The sequence below is a fragment of the Pristiophorus japonicus genome, chromosome 1 (genome assembly GCF_044704955.1).
Source record: "Pristiophorus japonicus isolate sPriJap1 chromosome 1, sPriJap1.hap1, whole genome shotgun sequence".
Taxonomy (NCBI): domain Eukaryota; kingdom Metazoa; phylum Chordata; class Chondrichthyes; family Pristiophoridae; genus Pristiophorus; species Pristiophorus japonicus.
This window is the reverse complement of record NC_091977.1, coordinates 333,719,372-333,743,515: the sequence shown is the minus strand read 5'-3', so window position 1 is coordinate 333,743,515 and position 24,144 is coordinate 333,719,372. Positions and strand designations below refer to the sequence as shown.

Here is a 24,144-nt window from a genome sequence, read left to right as displayed (position 1 = left end):
TGTAATAAGGTGGATGAATTGACTGTGCAGATAGCTGTTAACGGATATGATGTAATTGGGATTATGGAGACATGGCTCCAAGGTGACCAAGGCTGGGAACTCAACATCCAGGGGTATTCAACATTCAGGAAGGACAGACAGGAAGGAAAAGGAGGTGGGGTAGCATTACTGGTTAAAGAGATTAACGTGGATGATGTGGAATCTATATGGGTAGAGCTGCGAAACACCAAAGGGCAGAAAACGTTAGTGGGAGTTGTGTACAGGCCACCAAACAGTAGTAGTGAAGTTGGGAATGGCACCAAACAGGAAATTAGGGGCGTGTGCAATAAGGGTACAGCAGTTATCATGGGTGACTTTAATCTACATATTGATTGGGCTAACCAAACTGAAAGCAATACTGTGGAGGAGGATTTTCGAGAGTGCATAAGGGACAGTTTTCTCGACCAATATGTTGAGGAACCAACTAGAGAGCAGGCCATCCTAGACTGGGTCTTGTGTAACGAGAGAGGATTAATTAGCAATCTGGTCGAACAGGGCCCCTTGGGGAGGAGTGACCATAATATGGTAGAATTCTTCATTAAGATGGAGAGTGACACAGTTAATTCAGAGACTAGGGTCCTGAACTTAAAGAAAGGAAACTTCAATGGTATGAGACGTGAATTGGCTGGGATAGACTGGAGAATGATACTTAAAGGGTTGACGGTGGATAGGCAATGGCAGACATTTAAATATCACATGGATGAACTACAACAATTGTACATTCCTGTCTGGCGTAAGAGTAAAAAAGGGAAGGTGGCTCAACCATGGCTAACAAGGGAAATTAGGGAAAGTCCAAGGAAGAGTCATATAAATTGGCCAGAAAAAGCAGCAAACCTGAGGACTGGGAGAAATTTAGAATTCAGCAGAGGAGGACTAAGGGTTTAATTAGGAGGGGGGAAATAGAGTATGAGAGTAAGCTTGCAGGTAACATAAAAACTGACTGCAAAAGCTTCTATAGATATGTGAAGAGAAAAATATTAGTAAAGACTAATGTAGGTCCCTTGCAGTCAGAATCAGGTGAATTCATAATGGGGAACAAGGACATGGCAGACTAATTGAACAAATACTTTGGTTCTGTCTTCACTAAGAAAGACACGAATAACCTCCCAAAATTACTAGGGGACCAAGGGTCTAGAAAGAAGGGGGAACTAAGGGAAATCCTTATTAGTCAGGAAATGTTGTAAGGGAAACTGAAGGGACTGAAGGCCGATAAATTCCCAGGGCCTGATAGCCTGCATGCCTGAGTACTTAAGGAAGTAGCCCTAGAAATAGTATTGGTGGTCATTTTCCAACATTCCATGGACTCTGGTTCAGTTCCTATGGATTGGAACCCCATTTTTTAAAAAAGGAGTGAGAGAGAAAACAGGGAATTATAGACCGGTTAGCCTGACATCGGTGGTGGGGAAAATGCTGGAATCAATTATTAAAGATGTAATAGTAATTTGGAAAGCAGTGATAGGATCGGTCCAAGTCAGCATGGATTTATGAAAGGGAAATCATGCTTGACAAATCTTCTAGAGTTTTTTGAGGATGTAACTAATAGAGTGGATAAGGGAGAACCAGTTGATGTGGTGTATTTGGACTTTCAAAAGGCTTTCGACAAGGTCCCACACAGGAGATTAGTTTGCAGAATTAAGGCACATGTTGTTGTGTATCTGTAAAGCATGCACTCCCATGTTGCGCCACTAGGGAGCTCATCCCCTGAAGTCCCAAGGGATCCCAGCATCCCTTGAGAGCACTGTATATAAGCCAGCCCCTAAGGCCTGTTCCTCACTCTGGAGTGTCTTAATAAAGACTGAGATCACTGTTACTTTAACCTCCCTGTGTGCAGTCTCATCTGTGTTAGGAACACAATAACTGGCGACGAGAATACGAATCCAACGCAAAGATGCAGCAAACTGTGGGCATCCTGGAGAAGTTCTCGGAGGGTGAGGACTGGGAAGCCTATGTCGAACGGTTAGACCAGTACTTTGTAGCCAACGAGCTGGATGGAGAGGAAGCGCTGCAAAAAGGAGAGCGGTCCACCTCACAGTCTGCGGAGCACCGACCTACAGCCTCATAAAGAAGCTTCTGGCTCCAGTGAAACCCACAGATAAGTCATATGAGGAGCTGTGCACACTGGTTCAGGAGCATCTTAACCTGAGGGAGAGCGTGCTGATGGCGAAGTATCGGTTCTACACGTGCCAGCGATCTGAAGGTCAGGAAGTGGCAAGCTATGTCACTCAGCGAAGGCAACTTGCAGGACAATGTGAGTTTGATGGCTACCTGGAGCAAATGCTCAGAGAATTTTTGGACTGGGCATTGGTTACGAGACCATCCTACGAAAACGTTTGACTGTCGAGACACCGACGTTGCACAGGCGTTTATGTCCACCAGTGATAACACCAAACAAATCTCTCAGCATACAAGTGCTAGCAATGTTCATAAATTAACTGGAACTGTGTTTCTGAGCAGAAATGTACAGGGCAGAACCCACGAGTCTGCAACTGCCAGCAGGCCCCAGGTGACCCAGATGACTCAGAGTTTCCAACAAAGGATGAATGCAAGGCAATTCACACCTTGTTGGCGTTGTGGAGGCTTTCATTCAGCCTATTCATGCCGCTTCAAAGGGTATGTTTGCAAGAGCTGTGGAACAATGGTGCACCTCCAACAAGCTTGCAAATGAGCTGCAAGCTCTGCAAAACCTGCTAACCACAACACGTGGATGGTGGATCAAAGCAAGTTCGAGGCTCAGAGAGAGGAGGCAGATGCTGAAGTACACAGTGTGCACACATTTTCGACGAAATGTCCACCTATAATGCTAAACGTAAAATTGAATGGCATACCCATAGCCATGGAACTGGACACTGGCGCTAGCCAATCCATCATGAGTAAAAAGATGTTTTAGAGACTGTGATGCAACAAGGCATTCAGACCAGTCCTGAGCCCCATCCACACGAAACTGAGAACGTACACCAAAGAGCTTATCACTGTCCTGGGCAGCACCACAGTCAAGGTCACCTACGAGGGTACGAAGCATGAACTACCACTCTGGATTATCCCGGGCGATGGCCCCACACTGCTTGGAAGGAGCTGGCTGGGCAAAATCCGCTGGAACTGGGATAACATCCGAGCACTATCACATGTCGATGAGGCCTCATGTACCCAGGTTCTTAACAAATTTCCTTCCCTTTTTGAGCCAGGCATTGGAAACTTTTCCAGGGCGAAGATGCGGATCCACTTGTTCCCAGAGGCACGACCCATTCACCACAAGGCGTGAGCGGTACCTCGCATGATGAGGGAGAGAGTGGAAATCGAGCTCGATAGGCTGCAACGCGAGGGCATCATCTCCCCAGTGGAATTAGCGAGTGGGCCAGCCTGATTGTTCCAGTACTCAAAAGTGATGGCACGGTCAGGATTTGCGGCGATTATAAAGTAACTATTAATCGTCTCTCGCTACAGGACCAATACCCACTACCTAAGGCAGACGACCTATTTGCGATGTTGGCAGGAGGCAAGACGTTCACCAAGCTCGACCTGACTTCGGCCTACATGATGCAGGAGCTTGAGGAGTCTTCTAAGGCCCTCGCCTGCATCAACACGCACAAGGGACTGTTCATCTACAACAGATGCCCGTTTGGAATTCGGTCGGCTGCAGCGATCTTCCAGAGAAACATGGAGAGCCTACTCAAGTCGGGACCACACACGATGGTCTTTCAGGACGACATATTGGTCACGGGTCGGGACACCGCCGAGCACCTACAAAACCTGGAGAAGGTCCTCCAGCGACTGGATCGCGTAGGGCTGCGGCTGAAGAGGTCAAAATGCGTCTTCATGGCAACAGAAGTGGAGTTTTTGGGGAGAAAGATCACGGCGGACGGCATTCGGTCCACAGACACCAAGACAGAGGCTATCAGGAACGCGCCCAGGCCACAGAACGTCACGGAGCTGCAGTCGTTCCTGGGACTCCTCAACTACTTTGGTAACTTCCTACCGGGGTTAAGCACCCTTTTAGAGCCCCTACATGTGTTATTGCACAAAGGTGACAACTGCGTATGGGGAAAAAACCAAGTAATTGCTTTTGAGAAAGCCAGAAACATTTTATGCTCCAACAAGCTGCTTGTATTGTATAACCCGTGTAAAAGACTTGTGCTAGCATGTGACGCGTCGTCGTACGGAGTCGGGTGTGTATTACAACAAGCTAACATTGCGGGGAAGTTGCAACCTGTCGCCTATGCTTCCAGGAGCTTGTCTAAGGCCGAGAGGGCCTGCAGCATGATTGAGAAAGAGGCATTAGCGTGTGTGTTCGGGGTAAAGAAAATACATCAGTACCTGTTTGGCCTCAAATTTGAGCTGGAAACCGATCACAAGCCCCTCACATCCCTGCGCGCTGAAAACAATGGGATAAATACTAATGCCTCAGCCCGCATACAAAGGTGGGCACTCGCGCTATCAGCATATAACTATACCATCCGCCACAGGCCAGGCACCGAGAACTGTGCGGATGCTCTCAGTCAGCTACCATTGCCCACCACGGGGGTGGAAATGGCGGAGCCTGCAAACTTGTTGATGATGGCGCAGCCCGCAGACTTGTTGATGGTCATGGAAGCATTTGAAAATGATAAATCACCTGTCACGGCCCGCCAGATTAGAACTTGCACCAGCCAAGATCCTCTGCTGTCCCCAGTAAAAAATTGTGTACTGCATGGGAGCTGGGCCAGCATCCCCATTGAAATGCAAGAGCCAATCAAGCCATTCCAGCAGCGAAAGGACGAGCTGTCCATTCAGGCAGACTGTCTGTTGTGGGGTAACTATCTAGTGTTACCAAAAAAGGGCAGGGAGACTTTCATCTCGGATCTCCACAGCACACACCCGGGTTAGTAATGATGAAAGCGATAGCCAGATCCCACGTGTGGTGGCCCGCTATCGACTCTGACTTAGAGTCCTGTGTACAGCAATGCAGCGTATGTGCTCAGTTGAGCAACGGGCCCAGAGAGGCACCACTAAGTCGAGGATGCATGTCGACTATGCAGGCCCGTTTCTCGGTAAAATGTTCCTCGTGGTGGTGGATGTTTTTTCAAAATGGATTGAATGTGAAATACTGTTGGGAAGCACCACCAGCGCTACCATTGACAGCCTAAGGGCCATGTCTGCCACCCACGGCCTGCCTGACATACTGGTCAGTGACAACGGGCCATGTTTCACCAGTGCCGAATTTAAAGAATTCATGACCCACAATGGGATCAAACACATCACCTCGGCCCCGTTTAAACCAGCCTCCAATGGGCAGGCAGAGCGGGCAGTACAAACAATCAAAAAGAGCCTTAAACGAGTCACAGAAGGCTCACGCCAAACCAGCATGTCTCGAGTACTGCTCAGCTACTGCACGAGACCCCACTCACTCACAAGGGTGCCCTCGGCTGAGCTACTCATGAAAAGGACACTTAAAACCAGACTCTCGCTGGTTCACCCCAACCTGCATGATCAGGTAGAGAGCAGGCGGCAGCAACAAAATGTAAACGATGGTCGCGCCACTGTGTCACGGGAAATTGATCTAAATTAACCTGTGTCTGTGCTAAACTATGGACATGGTCCCAAGTGGATCGCAGGCACGATGATAGTTAAAGAAGGGAATAGGGTGTTGGTAGTCAATCTAGACATTGGACAAATTTGCAGAAAGCACCTGGACCAAACAAGGCTGCGGTTCACAGACTGCCCTGAATAATCCACAGCAGACACCACCTTTGTCGAGCCCACAACACACACCCAAAGGATCAATGACGCCACGCCGGACCAGGAAATCGAACCCATCATGCCCAACAGCCCAGCAAGGCCTGGCTCACCAAGCAGCCCTGCAGGGCCAACAACATGCCAGCCCAGCGAGGGCACAGCCAACACACCAGAACGGACATTTGTACCAAGGCGGTCCACCAGGGAAAGAAAGGCTCCCGACCGCCTCACCTTGTAAATAGTTTTCACTTTGACTTTGGGGAGGAGTGATGTTGTGTATCTGTAAAGCACGCACTCCCATGTTCTGCCACCAGGGAGCTCATCCCCTGAAGTCCCAAGGGATCCCAGCATCCCTTGGGAGCATTATATATAAGCCGGCCCCTAAGGCCTGTTCCTCACTCTGAAGTGTCTCATTAAAGCCTGAGGTCACTGTTACTTTAACCTCCCTGTGTGCAGCCTCATCTGTGTTAGGAACACAATACATGGTATTGGCGGTAGAAAACTGGTTGGCAGACAGGAAGCAGAGAGTTGAAATAAACGGGTCCTTTTCAGAATGGCAGGCAGTGACTAGTGGGGTGCCGCAGGGTTCAGTGCTGGGACCCCAGCTATTTACAATATATATTAATGATCTAGACGAAGGAATCGAAAATAATATCCCCAAGTTTGCAGATGGCACTAAGCTGGGTGGCAGTGTGAGCTGTGAGGAGGATGCTAGAGACTGTAGTGGGGCTTGGACAAGTTAGGTGAATGGGCAAATGCATGGCAGATGCAGTATAATGTGGATAAGTGTGAGGTTATCCACTTTGGTGGCAAAAACAGGAAGGCAGATTATTATCTGAATGGTGACAGATTAGTAAAAGGGGAGGTGCAACGAGACCTGGGTGTCATGGTACATCAGTCATTGAAGGTAGGCATGCAGGTACAGCAGGCAGTAAAGAAAGCAAATGGCATGCTGGCCTTCATAGCGAGGGGATTTGAGTATAGGAGCAGGGAGGTCTTACTGCAGTTGTACAGTGCCTTGATGAGACTACACCTTGGGTATCGTGTGCAGTTTTGGTCTCCTAATCTGAGGAAGGACATTCTTGCTGTTGAAGGAGTGCAGCGAAGGTTCACCAGACTGATTCTCGGGATGGCACGACTGACATGTGAAGAAAGACTGGATCCACTCGGCTATATTCACTGAAATTTAGAAGAATGAGAGGGGATCTCATAGAAACATATAAAATTCTGACGGGATTGGACAGGTTAGATGCAGGAAGAATGTTCCCGATGTTGGGGAAGTCCAGAACCAGGGGTCACAGTCTAAGGATAAGGGGTAAGCCATTTAGGACCGAGATGAGGAGAAACTTCTTCACTCAGAGAGTTGTGAACCTGTGGAATTTTCTACCACAGAAAGTTGTTGAGGCCAGTTCGTTAGATATATTCAAAAGGGAGTTAGATGTGGCCCTTACGACTAAAGGGATCAAGGGTTATGGAGGGACAGCAGGAATGGGGTTCTGAAGTTGCATGATCAGCCATGATCATATTGAATTGTGGCGCAGTCTCGAAGGGCCGAATGTTCTAATCCTGCACGTATTTTCTATGTTTCGATGTTTCACAATCTTCGCTTCCTATTTGACCCTGCGCTGAGCTTCCGACCCCATATCCTCTCCATCACCAAGTCTGCCTATTTCTATCCACAACATTGTCTGCTTGAGCTGATCTGCTGCTGAACCCCTCATCCATGCCTTTGTTAGCTCTAATCTCGGCTATTCCACTGCTCTCCCAGTCAGCCTCCCACCTTGCACACTCCTTGAACGCATCCAAAACTCTGTAGCCCGAATCCAACTCACACCAAATCCCATTCATCCATATCCTCTGTGCTCGCTGACCTACATTGGCTCCTGGTCTAGCAACGCCTCTATTTTAATTTTCTCATCCTTATTTTCAAATCACTCCATTGCCTTGTCCCTCCCTGTCTCTGTAACCTCCTTCAATCCTACAACCCTCCTCCAATTCTGGCCTCTTGCGCATCGCCGATTTTAATTGCTCCATTATTGGCAGCCATGCTTTCAGCTGCCTAGGCCCGAAGCTCTGAAATTCCCTCGCTAAATCTTTGTGCGTCTCTACCTCTCTCTCTTCCTTTAACGATGCTCCTTAAAACCTAACTCTTTGACCAAGCTTGTTGATATGTCCTTACTATACAGTATAAATGCACACAAGGCCCATACTTGAGAGAAAGTCACTCTTTATTACCAAGACCTCAAGTGTTGAAGGTGGGTGGAGCTTCCCCTTTTATACCTGAAAGTCCAGGTTAGGAGTGTCTCCCACAAGTCCACCCCCTTGTGGTCAATGTTCTCAAGGTGTACAACTTAGGTCAGCTTATACATGGGTTACAATGATCGTTGAATACATGAAATCACCTCCCAAAGTCTTAATGGGATCACAGGTTAAGTCTCTCTGGTGGTTTACGCTCCCTTGTAGAGCGCCTGAGTTGGGGCTCCGGTTGTTGGGCGCTGGCCTGAGTGTCTGCTGTTTGCGGTGCCTCAGGCCTGTCCGAACTGCCCACAGTGACTGGGCTCTCTTCCACTTGGTTCCGGCATTCGGTCACCTGTGGTGGAGTAAACTCTACGTCGTGTTCTTCCTCTGCTTCTTCTATGGTGTTGCTGAACCTCTTTTTAGTTTGATCCACGTGTTTGCGGCAGATTTGTCCATTGGTAAGTTTAACTACCAAAACCCTATTCCCCTCTTTGGCAATCACAGTGCCTGCAAGCCATTTGGGCCCTGCAGCGTAATTAAGGACAAAAACAAGGTCATTGACATCAATACATAGCGCCTTCGCAATCCTGTCATGGTAGTCACATTGTGACTGATGCCTGCTCTCAACAATTTCTTTCATAGTGGGGTGTATAAGGGATAACCTGGTTTTGAGCGTCCTTTTCATTAGCAGCTCTGCGGGTGGAACCCCTTTGAGCGAGTGTGGTCGGGATCTGTTGGCCAACACGAGGCGTGATAAGCGGCTTTGTAGGGAACCCCCTTGGATTCTCAGCATCCCCTGTTTGATTATCTGCACTGCTCGTTCCGCCTGGCCATTTGAGGCCGGCTTGAATGATGCCGTTCTGACATGGTTGATTCCATTGCCTGCCATGAAGTCCTGGAATTCAGTGCTTGTGAAGCACGGGCCATTGTCGCTGACCAAGACATCCGGTAGACTATGGGCGGCGAACATTGCCCGTAGACTTTCTACCGTGGCAGAGGATGTGCTTGAATTTAAAATGGCACATTCAATCCATTTGGAGTACGTGTCTACTACAACCAAAAACATTTTTCCCATGAAAGGACCTGCGTAGTCCACATGAATGCGTGACCATGGCTTGGCGGGCCAGGACCAGGGGCTAACGGGGGCTTCCCTGGGTGCATTGCCCAGCTGAGCACATGTGTTGCACCTGCGAACACAAAGTTCCAGGTCTGCATCTATCCCTGGCCACCAAACGTGTGACCTGGCGATTGCCTTCATCATGACAATGCCCGGGTGCTCATTGTGAAGTTCTCTGATAAACACCTCTCTGCCCATCTGGGACATGACTACTCAGTTTCCCCACAGTAGGCAATCGGCCTGAATCGAGAGTTCATCCTTGCGCCGATGAAACTGTTTAAATTCCTCAGGGCATGCCCCGTACGTGGCTGCCCAGTCCCCATTCTGGATACATTTCTTAACTAAAGACAGTAGCGGGTCTTTATTTGTCCAGACTTTAATCTGACGGGCTGTCACAGGTGAGCCTTCGCTTTCGAAAGCTTCAACAGTCATGACCATCTCAGCATCATATTCAGTTGCCCCCTCAGTGGTGGCTAGTGGGAGCCTGCTGAGTGCATCGGCGCAGTTTTCAGTGCCCGGTCTGTGCAGAATTGTGTAGTCATAGGCGGCTAACGTGAGCACCCACCTCTGTATGCGGGCCGATGCATTTGCATTTATGGCCTTGTTGTCAGCCAAAAGGGACGTTAGCGGTTTGTGATCTGCCTCCAGCTCAAATTTCCTGCCAAACAGGTACTGGTGCATTTTTTTCACTGCATATACACATGCTGGCGCTTCCTTTTCTACCATCCCGCAGCCCTTTTCTGCCTTGGACAGATTTCTGAAGGCATAAGCTACCGGCTGTAACTGACCATTGGCATTCACATGCTGCAACACACACCCGACCCCATAGGACGACGCATCGCACGTTAAAACAAGTTTCTTACACAGGTCATATAACGTTAACAGTTTGTTGGAGCATAACAAATTGTGTGCTCTATCAAAAGCCCTTTCCTGGCTGTCTCCCCAGACCCAATCACGACCTTTGCGTAGGAGCACGTGTAGCGGCTCTAACAGTGTGCTCAATTTGGGAAGAAAGTTACCAAAATAATTCAGGAGCCCCAGGAAGGAATGCAGCTCCATCATGTTACGAGGTCTGGGTGCTCTCTGGATCGCTTCCGTTTTGGACGCAGTAGGTCTGATCCCGTCTGCTGCTATCTCCTCCCCAGGAATTCTACCTCTGGAGCTAAGAAGACGCACTTCGCCTTTTTCAGTCGCAGCCCTACCTGGTCCAGTCTGCGTAGCACCTCCTCTAGGTTGTGGAGGTGTTCTTCAGTATTGCGACCCGTGATGAGGATGTCTTGAAAAAGCACCGTCCATGGAATCGACTTGAGGAGGCGTTCCATATTTCGCTGAAAGATCGCGGCGGCCAAACGAATCCCAAACGGACATCTGTTATACTCAAACAACCCTTTGTGTGTCATGATGATAGTCAGCTTCTTCGACTCACTCGCCAGCTCCTGGGTCAGGTCCAATTTTGAAAAAATTTGCCACCAGATAGCGTCGCAAAGAGGTCCTCCGCTCTCGGTAGCAGGTACTGGTCTTGGTGTGACACCCGATTGATGGTGGCCTTGTAATCGCCACATATCCTGACTGACCCACGCCTTGAGCACCGGCATGATCGGGCTCGCCCAGTCACTGAATTCGACTGGCGAGATGATGCCTTCCCTCAGCAGGCGGACCAATTCGCATTCTATCTTTTCCCGTATCACGTACGGCACCACTCTGGCCTTGTGGTGTACTGGCCTGGCATCCGGGTTTATGTGAATCACTACCTTGGCCCCCATGAAAGTGCCGATGCCGGGTTGAAATAATGAGTCAAATTTGTCCAGGACCTGTGAGCATGATACTCGCTCCACAGAAGAAATTGTATTGACATCGCCCCATTTCCAGTTCATGACAGCAAGCCAACTCCTCCCCAGTAGTGCGGGACCATCCCCGGGACAATCCAGAGTGACAACCTGTTCTCCGAATCTTTGTGGGTCACGACTACCGTGGCGCTGCCTAGCACCGGAATGATCTCCCTTGTATATGTCCGTAGCTGTGCGTCAATCGGCAATAATTTTGGCCTCCTGGCCTTGGACACCCACAACCTTTCAAACTGTTTGATACTCATCAAGGACTGGCTGGCCCCCGTGTCGAGCTCCATTAATACTGGAATGCCATTGAGGAGCACTTTCATCATTATCGGTAGCATCCTGGTATATGAACTGTATATGTGTTCCACATGAACTCGCTGAACTTCAGCTTCCAGCGATTTCCCCCAGTATTCATTTGGCCTCGTAGTGCTTACATTGGGCCCGTCCTCCTCGTACATTGACCTAGCTGCAGGCTTCCTGCACATCTGCGCCAAGTGACCGCTGACGTTGCAGTTTCTGCAGGGCGATTGCTGATACCTGCAAGCTCTGGCTGGGTGCTTGCTTCCACACCTCCAGCATGAGCTGGAGGCCCCGTTGTTGGAAACAAAAGGTCCATTACAAGTCGATCGTCTCTGACTGTCTCTGTAACTGTCCTTAAGCGCACCATTAACAGGTGTTGGTGGCCCCATTACTGGCCGCATTGTCCATTGTGATGGCATGAATTGTCGTTCAGCTAGCCATTGTTTCTGTTGAATTCCCCCTTTGGGTTCAACTACGTGCTGGGGCATGTCCGATTGCCCTTGTCTGCCTAGAGAACTGTGTGCCGCGTTAACAATGTTGGCTCCCTGGTCGTTTGCCGCATTTGAGCCAAGATTTTTGTCATACATCATTCTGGTCTCTTCCTCCCCTGATATAAATGTCTGGGCTATCAGAGCTGCCGCTTCCAAGGTCAAGTCTTTGGTCTCAATCAGTTTCCTGAAAACCCCAGCGTGCCCGATGCCCTCAATAAAAAAGTCTAGCAGCATCTTTGCTCTGCATGCATCTGGGAACTTACATAGGCTCGCCAGTCGCCGGAGATCTGCCACGAAGTTTGGAATGCTTTGCCCTTCTCACTGCCGGTGCGTGTAAAATAGGTGTCTCGCCATGTGCATGCTGCTCACTGATTTAAGGTGTTCCCCGATCAACTTACTGAGTTCTTGGAAAGTCTTGTCCGCCAGCTTCTCTGGCGCTCGAAGGTCCTTCATCAGGGAGTACGTTCTGGATCCACAAACCATCAGGAGATGAGCCCTACGTTTGTCGGCCGAATCCTATCCCAACCATTCCTTAGTGACAAAACTTTGCTGTAGTCTCTCAATAAAGTTGTCCCAATCATCACCAACACAGTACCTCTCTTCTGTGCCGCTAGTGGCCATGCTCACGTGGTTTAAATCCTAGTTTCTCGTCGCCAATGATATGTCCTTACTATACAGTATAAATGCACACGAGGCCCATACTTGAGACAAGGTCACTCTGTGACCAGTTACCTTTATTACCAAGACCTCAAGTGATGAAGGTGGGTGGAGCTTCCTCTTTTATACCTGAAAGTCCAGATTAGGAGTGTCTCCCACAAGTTCACCCTCTTGTGGTCAATGTTCTCAAGGTGTACAACTTAGGTCAGCTTATACATGGGTTACAATGATAGTTGAATACATGACACTTTTGGTCACCTAATCTCTTCTTATGTGCCTCGGTGTCAAATTTTGTATGCTAACACTCCTGAGAAGCACTTTGGGACATTTTATTACGTTAAAGGCGCTATATAAATGCATGCTTTTGTTGTATTTATCGCAGAGAGCCGAGAGGAGCAAGGAGGGAGATATGTGATGTGTTGAAATTGATTATGAGGGTGTCATAGGACACTGGTGATACGCTAGTAGATTGAAAACAGGATAATGTGATGCCCATAGTTAAAAGGGGAACAAAACGGACTGAGGCAACTACAGACCCATTCGTCTTTCTTCTATTCCTGGAATAATCAAAAGGAATTGTGCATAATTTGCATAAGTAATTCTGGGCTAGATTTTACACTTTTGTGCAGATCGCCCAAACATGGGCAGTATTTCCGGCGTGGGTGGTAAAAATGGGTTTTCAGATCGCCGGCTTGTCGCCCATTCTCAAAGCCCATGGTCTTCATTTTTGAAATTGGGTGTTACCATAAGCGATATGAAATGGGCGTTAGCGTTAAATCTCTTTGACCTTCTACCGTAAAGTGTCGCCGTCCTTAGCAACGGGCAACGGCATGGCAAAGCTCGATTCCCGCGATTCAGGAGGTCAAGGGTCATCATGACATGTGCAGAAGAGGAGACAGAGAGAGAGGGAGCTGAGAGGGACTGAAAGCGTGTGTGGCTGTGGTGTGTGCTTGTTTGGCTGTTCGGGGAGGCACGAGGGAGATTCACCAGCAGCAAAAATCCAACTAAGCACCAGGAACATAGTTGGCACGGAGTTTTTGTCCAACAAATAATATATAACATGGAAGGGATGGAGGAGGCCCTGGAGCTGGTAGCCAGGAACACTGGTGGCAGAGGGCTCCCAGTGGTCCCGGAGCGTGGCACTGCACCCCAAGGTGCCGCAACCCCATTGCCAACGACACAAGAGCCAGGAGCAACACCTTGCTTCTGGCTCGGAGCACGTTCCCCCTTGGGACCGTCCTCTCCCATATCCGTCAAAGCAGTGGTTCGGTCGTCATCCCACCCCACCCAAAAAAGCATCGCCTGAGGAGCTCCTCGGCCAGGCAGCTTGGAGTCAGGAAAGGAAGGGAAAGGGATAGAGGTGGGGAGGAGAAGTGGGGGCAGGGGGGTTGGGTGGGGAGGGTTGTTTTTTACAAATATACTTATGATTTCAGACAAATGTTCGGTTTAAATGTTATTTATTTAACAAAACCTTGTTGCACATTGGCTCAGATAGCTGCACCGTTACATGCTGGTGATTCCTTAACATCAATGGATATAATTACACTTAACTTCAATCAACTTAAACTTTAACTGTCACCAAGGTGATGCCCACCATTGATGTATGACCTGCACACCCAGCAGTGTGTAAGCCTTGTAAATACCACCAATGTTCTTTCAGGCAAAGTGCTCATTGATGAGCTCCTGATGTAAGGCTCTTGCAGCTATCATGCCACCATGGGCCCTTTCATGCGGTCTACAGGGGGGCAGGGGCATGGCTTCAGCATCAGCCTGATTGTCTGGGCCTATGTCAGCATCCACCTCCTCGTCCTCCTCTTCCTCTCTTTGGTGAGGTGGACTGTCAGACTTTTCAGACAATTCTTATCCCCTCCTGATAGCCAAGTTGTGCAGCATGGAGCACACCACCACGAATTGAGCTACCTGCTCAGGTTGGCATTGGAGCTTGCCTCCTGAGTGGTCCAGGCATCTAAAGTGCTGCTTAAGCACTCCAGTGGTTTTCTCCACGATATTGCGAGTGGCTCTGTGGCTCTCATTGTATCGCCTCTCGGCTTCAGTGTGGATGTCACGCAGGGAGGTCATCAGCCAAATGGCAAGGCCATATCCTTTGTCACCAAGCCAAATGGCAAGGCCATATCCTTTGTCACCAAGCATCCAGCATTGACCTTGTGGCTGATTGTTAAACAAGTCAGATACAGTACTCTCACGCAGGATGTGAGCATCATGGATGATGCCCTGAAATTTAGCATTCACTGCCATAATAATTTACTGGTGGTCGACAACGAGTTGCACATTCAGGGAGTGGAATCCCTTGTAGTTCCTGAAACCTCTGCATCCTGAAAAGGTGCCCGCATCGCGATGTGCGTACAGTCTATTGCTCCCTGCTCCTTAGGGAAGTTAGCAATTCAGTAGAATCCTAAAGCCCTCTCAGTCTGAGCCTCTTTGGTCACAGGGAAGCTGATAAAGTCCATCTCGCATGCGTACAGGGCTTCAGTGACCTGTCTAATGCAGCAATGTGTGGCATGCTGAGACAGACCGCAACTGTTGCCAGCTGAGGTCTGAAAATAACCCTTCACGTAGAACGACAGTGCCGCGGTGACTTTGACCTCAACGGACAGTGCAGTACTGATGGTGCTGGCAGGCTGCAGAACACTCCTTGTGAGTTGGCGTACCTTAGTGATAACCTCTTTGTGGAAGCGCAGTCTCCGAAGACAGGTGATGTCGGGCAAGTAAGACTGCTTCTCCCTGTACTTGCGGGGGGTGTAACGTCTGGTCCTCCTCATCAGTCTGACATGTCTTACATTGGGCACATAATGCTGTGGAGTGTATCTTCGGCCATCTTGAGTCTGCAGCATGTAATTGGTCATCAAGCAAGAGTGAGAAAGGATAGGCCCCATTGCAATAGCTATTGGTTTTCCACCGATTGGTCACAAAGAATGAATGTTCCAACGAAGACACCTATTAAATTCCAATCATTTACAGTATGATAATGATATTTGTACAGATGTTCACGTCACCTCCAAAGACCTCCAGAGTACATCCGAACTCCCCCAAGGTTGAAGCAGAGCAGCCTTTTAAATGATGCAACGTGTGATTTAGAACATGGCGTCCATAACGCTGTGAGTAATTCCGGTTAGTTCCACCTTTTCTGGGCAGTTTTTTGGGTGAGCGACATTGTGGGTGATATGTGTGCGAGGTGGTGAAAGTGACGCTGGGCAATCACCTGGGCATTAGTTTCGGCAAATGTGATCTTTGCGACAAAAAAAAGTGGGCGGTCATTATTATTGAATCTTGGCGTTAATTCCGTGCGGAAAGTAATGCTGGGCGATATTATGGACATTGGTCTCACCCATTCTGATGATTCTGCTCAAAAAAAGTGGGCAGGCGGTATTATTTTTTCCCTGCGTTACACACATGGGGAAAGTAACGCTCGGCGATAAGTCTCAAAAAAAATGCGCGTCAGTTTCCATTTTGTGGCTAAATGGGTGATATCTGGGCATTATACGTCATTTCAGCATTAAAATGGACGTTAAGTGGGTGTTAAGCATGCAAAAAAAGTGGAAAATCTAGCCCATAGTCATTTAATTTAAACAAACTTACAAATTGTCTCATTAAAATCCATAATTGTTTTTCAAATGCAATACCTAGAACTGTGCTCATTAATACCCTGGCACATCAGCATATATATTACACTTATTAGCAACAGTATAAAAGGAACTATCAAATTCTCTTCTCAGCAGTTGCTCAGTTATCCCACTCCAGAGACTTGAACACAAAAATCTAAGCTGACACTCCAGTGTAGTACTGAGGGAGTGTTGCACTGTTGAAGGTGCCTCTGAGGTTAAGGCATTAAAAATCTGCCCTCTCAGGTGGATGTAAAAGATCCCATGGTTATATTCCCAAAAAGTGCAAGGGAGTTATCCCTGGTGTCCTGGTCAAGATTTATCCATCAATCAACATCACTAAAAAAACAGATTTTCTGGTCATTATCACATTGCTGTTTGTGGAAGCTTGTTGTGACCAAATTGGCTGCCGCATTTCCTACATTACAGCAGTGACTACACTTCAAAAGTATTTAATTGACTGTAAAGCACTTTGGGACATCCATAGATCATGAAAGGTGCTATATCAATGCAAGTCTTTGTTTTTTTAACCTTAGATGCTATTATAGCCAAGATCCAAGAAGAAAACTTTACAATCTCTGCTATGAAATCAGTTGAGATGTCCCAAGAAATTGCAGCAGAGTTCTACAAAGATTATGAAGAAGAGCCATACTTCAATGAACTGATAAAGTACATATCTCAGTAAGTGTCTGCTAAAGCAAATAGTCCTTGCTAGTTGGAACTGAGTTCACCCACTTTCCATGTACTGTAAAGACCCCAAATATCAGAAAAGATGCACAACTCCTTAGTAATCTCCAGTCCATGTATAATAAATGCAGTATCACCAAAAAATGAGACAAAGAATGGGTTAGCCCTCATCCTTTCAGTACTGGGATCTAATTGTAATACAACCGAGATCAGTGGAGTGGAAATATCTTCACAGAGAATCTCTAATCTTCTGCCTTGAATAAATTAAGTTAATCGAAGGGTTAAGTCATGGCAGGAGAGCTCGGACATGTGTTATGTTCCTCCTGTAATATGTGGGAAGTCAGGGATGCTTCCAGCATCCCTGACAACTACATGTGCAGGAACTGCATCTGCCTGCAGCTCCTGACAGACCGCATTGCAGCACTGGAGCTGCAGATGGATTTACTCTGGAGCATCCACGATGCTAAGAATGACGTGAATAGCATGTTTAGTGAGTTGGTCTTACCACAGGAAAAGGGTACACAGCCAGATAGGGAATGGGTGACCAACAGGAAGAGCAGTGCAAGGAAGGGAGTGTAGGGGTCCCCTGCGGTCATCCCCCTGCAAAACAGATACACCGCTTTGGGTACTGTTGAGGGGGATGACTCATCAGGGGAGAGCAGCAGCAGCCAAGTTAATGGCACCATGGGTGGCTCTGCAGAACAGGAGGGCAGGAAAAAGAGTGGGAGAGCTATAGTGGTAGGGGATTCTATTGTAAGGGGAATAGATAGACGTTTCTGTGGCCACAACCGAGACTCCAGGATGGTATGTTGCCTCCCTGATGCAAGGGTCAAGGATGTCTTGGAGCGGATGCAGGACATTTTGAAAAGGGAGCGTGAACAGCCAGTTGTCATGGTGCATATAGGTACCAACAATATAGGTAAAAAATGGGATGAGGTCCTACAAGCTGAATTTAGGGAGCTAGGAGCTAAATTAAAAAGTAGGACCTCAAAAGTAGTAATCTCAGGATTGCTACCAGTGCCACATGCTAGTCAGAGTAGGAATCGCAGGATAGCTCAGATGAATACGTGGCTTGAGGAGTGGCGCAGAAGGGAGGGATTCAAATTCCTGGGACATTGGAACTGGTTCTGGGGGAGGTGAGACCAGAACAAACCGGACGGTCTGCACCTGGGCAGGAACGGAACCAATGTCCTAGGGGGAGTGTTTGCTAGTGCTGTTGGGGAGAAGTTAAATATGGCAGGAGGTTGACAACCTATGCAGGGAGACAGAGGGAAGTAGAATGGGGGCAGAAGCAAAAGATGGAAAGAAGAAAAGTAAAAGTGGAGGGAAGAGAAACCTAAGGCAAAAAACAAAAAGAGCCACATTACAGCAAAATTCAGAAGGGGCAAAGTGTGTTAGAAAGATAAGCCTGAAGGCTCTGTGCCTCAATGCAAAGAGTATTCGGAATAAGGTGGACAAATTAACTGCGCAGATAGCAGTTAAAGGTTATGATGTAATTGGCATCACGGAGACATGGCTCCAGGGTGACCAAGGTTGGGAACTCAACATCCAGGGGTATTTAACATTTAGGAAGGATAGACAGAAAGGAAAAGGAGGCGGGGTGGCATTGCTGGTTAAAGAGGAAATTAATGCAATAGTAAGGAAGGACATTAGCTTGGATGATGTGGAATTGATATGGATGGAGCTGCGGAATACCAAAGGGCAGAAAACGCTACTGGGAGTTGTGTACAGACTACCAAACAGTTGTAGTGAGGTTGGGGGCAGCATCAAACAAGAAATAAGGGATGTGTGCAATAAAGGTACAGCAGTTATCATGGGTGACTTTAATCTACATATTGATTGGGCGGTTTTCTAGACCAATATGTCGAGGAACCAACCAGAGAGCTGGCCATCCTAGGCTGGGTAATGTGTAATGAGAAAGGACTAATTAGCAATCTTGTTATATGAGGCTCCTTGGGAAAGAGTGACCATAATATGGTAGAATTCTTTATTAAGATGGAGAGTGACACAGTTAATTCAGAAACTAGGGTCCTGAACTTAAAGAAAAGTAACTTCGATGGTATGAGGTGTGAATCGTCCAGAATTGACTGGGAAATGATACTTAAAGGGTTGACGGTGGATAGGCAATGGCAAACATTTAAGATCACGTGGATGAACTTCAACAATTGTACATTCCAGTCTAGTGTAAAAATATAATGGGGAAGGTGGCTCAACCGTGGCTAACAAGGGAAATTAAGGATAGTGTTAAATCCAAGGAAGAGGCATATAAATTGTCCAGAAAAAGCAGCAAACCTGAGGACTGGGAGAAATTTAGAATTCAGCAGAGGAGGACAAAGGGTTTAATTAAGAAGGGGAAAATAGAGTACGAGAGGAAGCTTGCCGGGAACATAAAAACTGACTGCAAAAGCTTTTATAGATATGTGAAGAGAAAAAGATTAGTAAAGGCAAATGTAGGTCCCTTGCAGTCGGATTAAGGTGAATTTATAATGGGGAACAAAGAAATGGCAGACCAATTGAACAAATACTTTGGTTCTGTCTTCACGAAGGAAGACACAAATAACCTTCTGGAAGTACCAGGGGACCGAGGGTCTAGTGAGAAGGAGGAACTGAAAGATATCCTTATTAGGCGGGAAATTGTGTTATGGAAATTGATGGGATTGAAGGCCGATAAATCCCCGGGGCCTGATAGTCTGCATCCCACAGTACTTAAGGTAGTGGCCCTAGAAATAGTGGATGTATTGGTGATCATTTTCCAACAGTCTATCAACTCTGGATCAGTTCCTATGGACTGGAGGATACTTAATGTAACACCACTTTTTAAAAAGGGAGGGAGAGAGAAAACGAGTAATTATAGACCAGTTAGCCTGACATCAGTAGTGGGGAAAATGTTGGCATCAATTATTAAGGATGAAATAGCAGCGCATCTGGAAAGCAGTGACAGGATCGGTCCAAGTCAGCAAGGATTTATGAAAGGGAAATCTTGCTTGACAAATCTTCTGGAATTTTTTGAGGATGTAACTAGTAGAGTGGACAAGGGAGAACCAGTGGATGTGGTGTATTTGGACTTTCAAAAGGCTTTTGACAAGGTCCCACACAAGAGATTGGTGTGCAAAATCAAAACACATGGTATTGGGGGTAATGTACTGACATGGATAGAGAACTGATTGGCAGGCAGGAAGCAGAGAGTCGGGATAAACCGGTCCTTTTCAAAATGGCAGACAGTGACAAGTGGAGTGCCACAGGGCTCAGTGCTGGGACCCCAGCTCTTTGCAATATACATTAATGATTTAGATGAAGGAATTGCGTGTAATATCTCCAAGTTTGCAGATGACACGAAACTGGGTGGCAGTGTGAGCTGTGAGGGTGACGCTAAGAGGCTGCAGGGTGACTTGGACAGGTTAGGTGAATGGGCAAATGCATGGCAGATACAGTATAATATGGATAAATGTGAGGTTATCCACTTTGGGGGCAAAAACACAAAGGCAGAATATTATCTGAATGGCGGCAGATTAGGTAAAGGGGAGGTGCAACGAGACCTGGGTGTCATGGTTCATCAGTCATTGAAGGTTGGCATGCAGGTACAGCAGGCGGTAAGGAAGGCAAATGGTATGTTAGCCTTCATAGCTAGGGGATTTGAGTATAGGAGCAGGGAGGTCTTACAGCAGTTGTACAGGACCTTGGTGAGGCCTCACCTGGAATATTGTGTTCAGTTTTGGTCTCCTAATCTGAGGAAGGACGTTCTTGCTATTTTGAGGGAGTGTAGCGAAGGTTCACCAGACTGATTCCCGGGATGGCTGGACTGACATATGAGGAGAGACTGGATCAACTGGGCCTTTATACACTGGAGTTTAGAAGGATGAGAGGGCGTCTCATAGAAACATATAAGATTCTGACGGTACTGGACAAGTTAGATGCGCGAAGAATGTTCCCGTTGTTGGGGAAGTCCAGAACCAGGGGACACAGTCTTAGGATAAGGGGTACGCCATTTAGGACTGAGATGAGGAGAAACTTCTTCACTCAGAGAGTTGTTAACCTGTGGAATTCCCTACCGCAGAGAGTTGTTGATGCCAGTTCATTGGATATATTCAAGAGGGAGTTAGATATGGCCCTTATGGCTAGGGGGATCAAGGGTATGGAGAGAAAGCAGGAAAGGGGTACTGAGGGAATGATCAGCCATGATCTTATTGAATGGTGGTTCAGGCTCGAAGGGCCAAATGGCCTACTCCTGCACCTATTTTCGATGTTTCTGTGCCTTAACCTCAGCACAGCATTGGTGGAAAGTCCAAGCAAACAGCATAACAGACATTATTGCGTCTTCTCCCGTGGTTCCTCCATAGCTACATCATGAGATCAGAGAACCCCCTCATGGAAATTGTACCTAGTTATCTCTGCCAGGTATAATGGTTATATATAGAATCATAGAATGGTTACAGCGCAGAAGGAGGTCATTCGGCCCGCCAAGCCCTTGCCAGCTCTCTGCAAGAGCACTTCAGCTCGTCCCACTCCCCTGCCCTTTCCCCGTAGCACTGCAATTCCTGCAATTTATTTTCCTTCAGGTACTTATCCAATTCCCTTTTGAAAGCCACAATTGAATCCGCTTCCATCATCCTTTCAGGCAGTGCATTCCAGATCCTAACCACTCACTGCGTAAAAAGATTTCCCCGCATGTCACCTTTGGTTCTTCTGCCAATCACCTTAAATCTGTGTCCTCCGGTTCTCGACCCTTCTGCCAATGAGAACAGTTTCTCTCCATCTACTCCATCTAGGCTCCTCATCATTTTGAACACCTCTATCAAACAAAGTGAGTTTGGAGAGAGGAAATAAGCAGGAAAAAAGGGTAAAAAAAAAATGTAAAGACACTTTGTCTAAATGCACCTAGCATTCATGACAAAATAGAAGAGTTGACGGCACAAATAGATACAAATGGGTATGATTTGATAGCCATTACAGAGACGTGGTTGCAAGGTGACCAGGACTGGGAATTAAATATTATGGGGTATTTGACAATCTGGAAGGACAAACAGAAAGGAAAAGGAGGTGGGGTAGCTCTATTGATGAAGGATGGAATCATGGCAATCGTGAGAAACGATATTGGTTCAAATGATTAAGATGTTGAAACAGTTTGGGTGGAGATAAGGAATAATAAGGGGAAAAAGGTCACTGGTGGGCATAACCTATAGGCCCCCTAACAGCAGCAACTCTGTTGGTCAGAGTATAAACCAGGAAATAATGGGGGCTTGTAAAAAGGGAACAGCAATAATCATGGGTGATTTTAACCTCCATATTGATTGGACAAATCAAATTGGTCAGGAGAACCTTAAGAAAGAGTTCATAGAATGCATAAGGGATGGGACGGGTTCCTTGAGCAGTATGCAATGGAACCAACCAGGGGACCAGGCTATCTTGGATCTAGTCCTGTGTAATGAGACAGGATTAATAAACAATCTCCTAATAAAGGATCCCCTTGGAATGAGTGACCATAGCATGGTTCAATTTCACATTCAGATGGAGGGTGAGAAAGTTGGATCTCAAACCAGCATACTAAGCTTAAATAAAGGAGACTATGAAGGTATGAGGGCAGAGTTGGCTAAAGTAGACTGAGAAAATAATTAAAGTGTAGGACGGTTGATGAACAGTGATGTACATTTAAGGAAATATTTCACAACTCTCAAGAAAGATATATTCCAGTGAGGAGAAAAGGGTGTAAAAGAAAAGATAGCCATCCGTGGCTAACTATAGAAATAAAGGACGGTATCCAATTAAAAATAAGGGCATACAAAGTGGCCTAAACTAGTGGGAGGACAGAAGATTGGGAAGCTTTTAAAAGCCAGCAAAGAATGACTACAAAAATGATAAAGAAAGGGAAGATAGACTCTGAAAGTAAACTAGCACGAAATATAAAAACAGATAGCAAGAGTTTCTATAGGTATATAAAAAGGAAAAGAGCGGCTAAAGTAAATGTTGGTCCCTTAGAGGACGAGACCGGGGAATTAGTACTGGGGAACATGGAGATGGCAGAAATTCTGAACAAATATTTTGTATCAGTCTTTCCGATAGAGGATACAAACAATATCCCAACAGTGGATAGTCAAGAGGCTACGGGGCGGGGGGAGGAACTTAGCACGCTCACAATCACTAAGGAGATGGTACTCAGTAAGAAATTGGGACTAAAGGCAGATAAATCCTCTGGACCTGATAGCTTGCATCCTAGGGTCTTAAGGGACGTAGCGTCAGGGATAGTGGATGCATTGGTTGTAATTTACCAAAATTCCCTGGATTCTGGGGAGGTCCCAGCAGATTGGAAAACTGCAAATGTAATGCCCCTATTTAAAAAAGGAGGCAGACAAAAAGCAGGTAACTATAGACCAGTTAGCCTAACATCTGTGGTTGGGAAAATGTTGGAGTCCATTATTAAAGAAGCAGTAGCAGGATATTTGGAAAAGCATAATTCGGTCAGGCAGAGTCAGCATTGATTTATGAAGGGGAAGTCATGTTTGACAAATTTGCTGAAATTCTTTGAGGATGTAACGAACAGGGTGGATAAAGGGAAACCAGTGGATGTGGTGTATTTGGACTTCCAGAAGGCATTTGACAAGGTGCCACATAAAAGGTTACTGCACAAGATAAAAGTTCAAGGGGTTGGGGGTAATATATTAGCATGGATAGAGGATTGGCTAACTAAAAGAAAATAGAGAGTCGGGATACATGGTTCATTCTCTGGTTGGCAACCAGTAACTAGTGGAGTGCCGCACGGATCAGTCCTAGGACCCCAACTATTTACAATCTATATTAACAACTTGGAAGAAAGGACCGAGTGTAACGTAGCCAAGTTTGCTGATGATACAAAAATGGGAGGAAAAGCAATGTGTGAGGAGGACACAAAAAATCTGCAAAAGGACATAGACAGGCTAAGTGAGTAGGCAAAAATTTGGCAGATGGAATATAATGTTGGAAAGTGTGAGGTCATGCACTTTGGCAGAAAAAAATCAAAGAGCAAGTATTATTTAAATGGAGAAAAATTGCAAAGTGCTGCAGTACTGGGGATACTTGTGCATGAAACACAAAAGGATAGTATGCAGGTACAGCAAGGCCAATGGAATCTTGGCCTTTATTGCAAAGGGGATGGAGTATAGAAGCAGGGAAGTCTTGCTACAGTTATATAGGGTATTGGTGAGGCCACACCTGGAATACTGTGTACAGTTTTGGTTTCCATATTTACAAAAGGATATACTTGCTTTGGAGGCAGTTCAGAGAAGGTTCACTAGGTTGATTCCGGAGATGAGGGGGTTAATTTATGAGGAAAGGTTGAGTAGGTTGGGCCTCTATTCATTGGAATTCAGAAGAATGAGAGGTGATCTTATCGAAATATATAAGATTATGTGAGGGGACTTGACAAGGTGGATGCAGAGAGGATGTTTCCACTGATAGAGAAGATTAGAACTCGGGGGCAT

The 24,144-nt window shown here is 46.8% G+C and overlaps 1 protein-coding gene across 3 annotated transcripts in view; it reads left to right on the top strand.

The window, feature by feature from the left end:
- LOC139257295 (thioredoxin domain-containing protein 3 homolog) overlaps positions 1 to 24,144 on the top strand; it is a 242,399-nt gene that overhangs the window by 196,322 nt on the left and 21,933 nt on the right. For all 3 annotated transcript variants that reach the window (XM_070874468.1, XM_070874437.1, XM_070874506.1), the window contains one exon: positions 16,543 to 16,687. In XM_070874468.1, coding sequence (XP_070730569.1) covers positions 16,543 to 16,687 — 145 coding nt within the window. The remainder of the gene's footprint in view (positions 1 to 16,542; positions 16,688 to 24,144) is intronic.